At 44.9% G+C, this 6,824-nt stretch overlaps 1 protein-coding gene across 1 annotated transcript; it reads right to left on the bottom strand.

Moving 5' to 3' along the window:
- Window positions 1–1,848: 1,848 nt before the first annotated feature.
- On the bottom strand, window positions 1,849–2,790 carry LOC101626721 (olfactory receptor 9I1-like). Its single transcript, XM_004683456.1, has one exon. The coding sequence runs from the start codon at window positions 2,788–2,790 to the stop codon at window positions 1,849–1,851; it is 942 nt and encodes a 313-aa protein (XP_004683513.1).
- Between the last annotated feature and the right edge of the window lie 4,034 nt (window positions 2,791–6,824).

A 6,824-nucleotide genomic window follows, 5' to 3' on the forward strand; every position in this document is an offset into this window, starting at 1 on the left:
GTTCTTAAGTGTGCCTGTGTGGCACTCATGACCTAGTTTCTCTTGAATTCACCCTCTCAACCTCCTCACTCATTACACAGTGGTCACTGTGGCTCTCAGCAACTCAATGCCCTTGCATTTGCCAGTGCTTTCTATCTGGAACAGTCTCACCACCCCACGACCATGCTGTGCTTATACTTTGGGCCTCTGCTTAAATATTAGTTCCTCAGGGAAAACTTCTCTGACCACAACAAACTAGGTCAGAACCCTATTATACAGCATAGCAATATCCTGTGCTGTGTCTCTTGGCTCAGTTTCCAGAACCATATTAAAAATCAGTTAACTGCAAGGGTTTAATATCTGTCTATGCCTCGGGTTCTAGTGTCCATGAAGAAGGAACCACTTCTATCTTATTTACTATATTCCTATATTCCCAAACCTCATGTTATGCCTGATCTATCTGAGAGTCAGTAAATATTTGCTGAATGGATGACTAAGATTATGAGATCTCCATGGGAATATTTCTCATGTAATTTCCCTGGCAGATGTGGAGGTCATGAAAAGGTGTCAAATTCATGTTATTTGTCTTCTGACAATAAAGTAAATGCCTTTCTGGAGATGGCAGGAGACGCTGTTTTCATTACTGGAGAATAGAAAATAGCTCACGTTAATCGAGACAGATGATCCACGAACAATGCTTCAGAAATAAAACAGAGCTTCTGACCTTTGGTGATCAAGAGCCGTTTACCTCCAAATCATTGATGGTGTTGTACACCAATGTTACTGCAATAAAAATAATACAACTTGTTTTTTAAAAAATTACTGAAAAAAAAATTACTGAAAAGATAAAACAAAGAAATAGTGATATTTTTAAAACTATGTATGGAACTCAGTTCAGTTTCCCATCAAGATCAAATTGATTCCATAGTTAATGGAAATCATTACATCTTCCTGGCCATCTACAGGTCTGCTCTCTACATCACTTGGGGAAGGAGGGTCACATATTCTAGTTGTACCGGGTACTCAGCTCACACCTCCTTTCCTTGATTGTTTTCTTCCTCTGGCTAGTTACTAGTCTTTTCTATGGCAAATGCCTGCCCTCACTCTGATTAAATGTTAAAAGTTATCTATGGTCGGCCCTCTCTGGTGGCGTAGCGGGTTAAAGCACAGCACTAAGAAGCTAAAGCCACTGCAGCATGAGTTCGATTCCCGCCTGCCCCGGAGGTGACCACATGGCGCGGCAGACCTCTCCTGACCCACCAGCTGCTCCCCTCAGCAGTGTACTTCGTCGATCTGCCTGTTCTGCTCCCCACTCTGTCTCTGGTGAAACCTCTCACTGTCCCGAGCCTCTGGCCTGTACCCCAATTCTGTATGCATAAATAAATAAATCTTTAAAAAAAAAAAGTTATCTATGGTCAAGGCTTCCTACTTCACTACCCACAACTAGCAAAAGACTATCCCTAACAGTAAATAATAAATAATAACCCATTGTTTTTCTAGTTATTCAAGGGGCAAAAATTAGCTTAGTAGAAAGAAAGTTCAAGTAGTCAACAAAACATTCAGCCATACCCAAGACCGGTCTTTAAAAAAATACATTTTAGAGCTTGTCATTATTTACAGGGCCCCCTGGCATTTCATCTCTCCTCATGCTGGATTTCATCCGAACAAAACATTTTTACTGATGTGAAGACAAAGGCAGAGAATCACAGGTTCAGAATCAGAGTTAATGAAGAACTCCCTTGAACTCAAATCTACCTGTTTCTTTCAATCTGCTTCTGTGATGATAAGATTGAGTTCATGTGTGAAGAGGGCAAGTCAAGAACCTGAAGGATAATTCACAGAAGCTTCCACAATGATGAAATCCAAGACTTACCCACCATGGGAAACCCTCATCCTGTTGAGCGCTTTCTTCAAGGCCTCCTTCACCTCCTTGTTCCTCAGGCTGTAGATCATGGGGTTCAGCATGGGGATGATCACGGTGTAAAATACTGACACCACCTTGTCCTCCTTGAGAGATTTGCCCATGTTACCTTTCAGGTACATGAATATGAGCGTCCCGAAGAAAATAGCCACCGCAGTCATGTGAGAAGCACAGGTGGAGAACGTCTTGGCTTTGCCCCCCGCTGTACGAATCTTCAGAATAGCCCGAATGATGAACAGGTAGGAGATGAGAATCACTGAAATGCTGGTCGTAATGACCCAAAAAGCAAAGAGGTAGATCACCCGTTCCCGTGGTCTAGTCTCACTACAGGCAAGCTTCAGCAGGGGTGGGAGGTCACAAAAGAAAAAGTCCACGAGGTTGGACTTGCAGAAGGAGATGGAGAAGGTGCATCCAGTGCGGACCACGGAATTGACCATGGCGCCAGTGTAGGCCCCGGCCACCAGCCGCAGGCGGGCCTGGGGTGTCATGGCGGTGGCGTAGAGGAGTGGGTTGCACACGGCCACGTAACGGTCATAAGCCATCACGGCCAGCAGGAAGCACTCAGTACTAGCACAGAGTGTGAAAAAGAAGAACTGGCTGGCACAGCGCTCATAGGTGATGACCATCTTGTCAGTACTCAAGGTCTCCAGCAACTGGGGGACAATAACAGAGGAGTAACAGATGTCCAGAAAGGAGAGGTGGCTGAGGAAGAAGTACATGGGGGTCTGGAGACGAGGGTCACTCTGAATCAGCACTATCATGCCCAAGTTGCCCCCCATGGTAATAAGATAAAGGACCAGAAACACAAAGAAGAGACCCAGCTCCAACTCTCCCTGCAGCTGGAAGCCCATCAGAATGAAATCTGCCACCACGGTACCATTCCGTGCCATGGATCCAGGATTGTCCACTGAAATTAAAAAGGAAGAAGCAAGTCAGCCGGGAGATAAACGAAAGTGAGTATGACTTGGTTGGCTTATGACCGTTACAGGCCTTCTGTAACCCCCTCCATGCCACCTCCATGACACCCAGACCCTCCGGTGGCTAGTGGTGAGGGCCATGGTCAGTTCTGCAGTCCACACTGGGTAAATCTTCACCATCTCCTTTCTATAAGCTTTGGACTTACATTTTTTATGCAAATTTTATTGCATTTGATCTCTTCCAAATCCTTGGAAGGACACATTGTTCATATTGTTCACATTGTCTTGGAGGGATGCAGGTGAAGGTGAAAGCAGTGAAGCGACTAGTTGAAGAAGCCACAGCAAAGAGACAGCACCAGCGCTAGAACTCAGTTCCCTTTGAAGAAGCCACAGCAAAGAGACAGCACCAGCGCTAGAACTCAGTTCCCTGAGCACTTAAACACTTAAAGCAGAGTTCCTCATTGGAACTTTTCATCAGCTCACTGCAGAGCCAGAGAACATCACTCTGTTGGAGAAACCCTAGTGGTACAATATTAGGACATGGGTGTTGACACCAGACCTAGGTTCAGCCTGGGGCAAGTCAATTCACTTTTCTCACCCTCAGTCTCGGGATTTCAACACCAAAGACATGATATTATGTGCAGAACAAAACTGATGCACTAGAACAAGGTCTGACTCACACACTTAGAATTGTGGTTTCTCAATTCTGCAACCTTGTGAGCAATGTACTCTTTGGTTCGTGGACATGCTGGAATCTTCTTCTCTCTGAGTCTGTGACCTCCTGGAGCTCTAGCATCAACTCTATCTTTCTTTGCAGTTGTGTTTGATGTATTTGGTGGCAAGACAGTGAGCCATAAAGAGTAAGTCCCATTAGAACCTCTGGACCCTGTTGTCTGCCATGTTGCATCTTCCCCTCTGTTCCTGCCAGGCAGCCAGGCCTGGTTTCCAGCACTCTCTAATTCCAATGAACCTGTCCCATTTTTTTAAATGCCAGATCATTATCAGTCTTTGAGATACATGAATCAGACCACTTCAGAATTAGCTCATACAGCTCTTTAAGGGAAAAAAAAGTCAATCTAAAAGCCAAGTGTAGGACTTTAAAACAGATGACATTCTTCCCAGGTGTTTGGACGATCTTGTCTCTGAACCTTGGGCTGCTGATAGATTGGGGTAATGGAAATACTAGAAGTGGATAACAAAGGCGAATCTTCTTGTTCCCCTATCATGCTTGACACAAAAACCAAGTTTGAGAATGATCTGCTAGGATTTTAGATGAATAAGAAAACAAAACTTTGATCAGTGTTTGGCAAAGGCTGATCCACTAAAATAAAGGTCTAGTGCCTCCATCCCCACCACCGAATTCCTCATAATGTAAATATTTAGGGCTTTTTTTTTCCTGTAGAGGCCAGTCTAATCCAGACCTTCGACCAAAACAATGACTTGCTGTGTTCTGAAAGGAATCCACACACATCACCCTGATCAAAGGGGGAAAAGGACAAGAAAGACTCTATTCATTTATTTATTCAATAAGAATCTGCTGAGAACTTACAGCGTGCCAGGCGCTCTCCGGTTGCTTGGAAAATACAAAGATCTTTGCCCTTGTGAAGCGGTCATTCTAACAGAGCCAGGCTTATTCTATATATATTTTTATATATGGTTTTTCAAGTATATTTTCTACCATGATAGAAGATGATAAATGCTATTTAAAAAAAAAAAAAACACTCAGCAGGATGTGGAGAATTGGAAGGCTGAAGCGAGGAAAGAATATTAAAACAGGGCTATTGGAAAAGGTTCTTTGAAAAAGTGGCATCTGAGGAGAAATGTTGGGGTATCAGACAACTATTCACACTTATTTGCACCCATTATTTTTGCACAGACAAGAGAAAATGAATACACAAGTCTTCGCCGATGGACCGCACTCCCACTCAAATTACATGGAGCTCTCATGAGTCCTTTCCGGGCCACTCGTGGAGGAGAAAGAAGTGCCTGAGGTGGATGCTGGAGGTGGTGTGGTAGGAGATCACTCAGTGGAGTGACCAGCAGGAATCTGCTGCACCGCCTGACTGCTAAGAAAACGACCCTGAACAGGGACCCAGCTTGGCCCAGACTCAGACAAATGCCTTCTTGTGTGACCTCAGCCAAGTGCTTGACCCCTAAAGGCTCAGTCACCACATCTGCGTAATAACAGGAACAGCAATGCCATCTGGCAGAGGTAGGAGAAGGCTTTTTGGATGTCACTCACAAGTGGTAATTCATTGTCTTGGTGGAAACTGTTCTGTTTTCATATGACTTCATCGATTCACCATTTACACAACTACACAATTTTGAGAGTACAACTTCTCCCCTCCACGGCTCAGTGCTTCAATCACCTCCACCAAGCCCCAAGCCACACCCTGTACCCTTCTCCCTTCGCCCTCCTCTCTCCTCCTCCCTTCCCCCACCCCACTGGAAACCAGCACATGTTTCACAGAATCCAAGAGTTATTTTTTGTGGTGTTTTGTCAGTTTGTTTTCCTTGTTATTTATATCCTGCCAATGGGTGGAACCATCTGGCAACCATCTTTCATTTGCATGGAAACCCCTGCTCTGTGCCTAGTGCAGCGTGAACAGTCAGACAACACACATAATTGTTACAAAAGTGGTTTTCCACCACTAGGCTGTTCAGAAATTTAACTGATTCTCATCTTATTGCTGAGCAAAATGAGGCTCAAAGAAGCTTAACCAACTTCTCCCAAACCACACAGTTGATTAATGGCATCAAGACGCTGGGTTCCAGGTTCACTGTGTGTCCTGCTCCCCCTCAACATGGCAGCCACTAGACTTGCATTCAGGTCCACCCCACCATGACTTGGTTTGTTCCCTTCCCCACACCATGACTCAGCACCTTGGCCCTGGGAAGCCATGGCCCAGCTGCAGTCAGCCCTAGCAGGAGAGTCACAATCAGGACACCACTCACTCCACTGCTAAGAGACAGTCATAGATCGGGGGGGAGGGGGAGGATGGTACAAGGTGGGGTCATCCCCTTTAGCAGGGAGCATCATGATGGAGGAGCAGCAATTGATAATGATGAACCAGAGGGAGTAGATGGTAGGCAGGCTGGAAACAGTGTCTGAGGACCTGAATTCAAGTCTAGTCACTGAGGCACTGGCTCAACTTAAGCAGCTCTTCCACCTCTGGATCTCTGTCCTCATGCCAGTAGCCTGGACTAGTGCTACACTGTTCTGCAGCGTCATGGTCTCGCATCTCCTCTTACAAGCCAAGGAGAGCTGGAAAGAACATGTTTTAGTAATAACAGTAATACTGATGACACTCCTTGTGCAGTAGATGCAAGGTGTTTTACATACAGCACGTTTTCTTCTCACCCAACACAGAATGTATGGTTATAAATATCCCAATTTATAATCTGGGGGAGAGTCTTGCCGGGATTACACAATGGTTTTTAGGTAAACCACTGAGCTGGAATTTGAACCACATCTCTCGGATTCCGAGCTTTGCTCCCAACGCCTCCCGCATGTGGCCATCGTGAGTTCAGTAGCAGTGAGCCAGGACTCTAGCAGCTTTGCAAGCACTTCCCTCTACTTAGGCACAAGAAGAAGCATGCATTAAATATTTGGAACTCGGTTCTAACTTGCAAACTCTGTTCTCCTTTCTCGTGGCATCAACTATTTGTCACGTCTTGTCTTTAGGGATGGGAGGATGGAAGAGAAGCTCAGGGCTCTGGAACCTAATGAGGACTTGCGCCACCAAGGAATCGTCACCTCAAGCACAGGCTTAAGTGGCCAGAAGACAAAAATCACATGGACCAACCTCGCTCCAGGCTCCTTGTTATCATCTCCAACCTGTACTTTCCCTTTGCCCAAATCTCAGTCCTCATATTTAATTTATTTTATCTCACTGTATGTTATGCATTTTTATAAGCCAGTTTAAATCTCTTCTGCAAAGAGGTTTTGATGAATAAATAAATACAAAATTAAATTACTTGTTTGCCAGATGCCCAGATAATCAAAA

This window comes from Condylura cristata, unplaced genomic scaffold (genome assembly GCF_000260355.1).
Source record: "Condylura cristata isolate star-nosed mole 26May11 unplaced genomic scaffold, ConCri1.0 scaffold00015, whole genome shotgun sequence".
NCBI classification, from domain to species: Eukaryota; Metazoa; Chordata; class Mammalia; order Eulipotyphla; family Talpidae; genus Condylura; species Condylura cristata.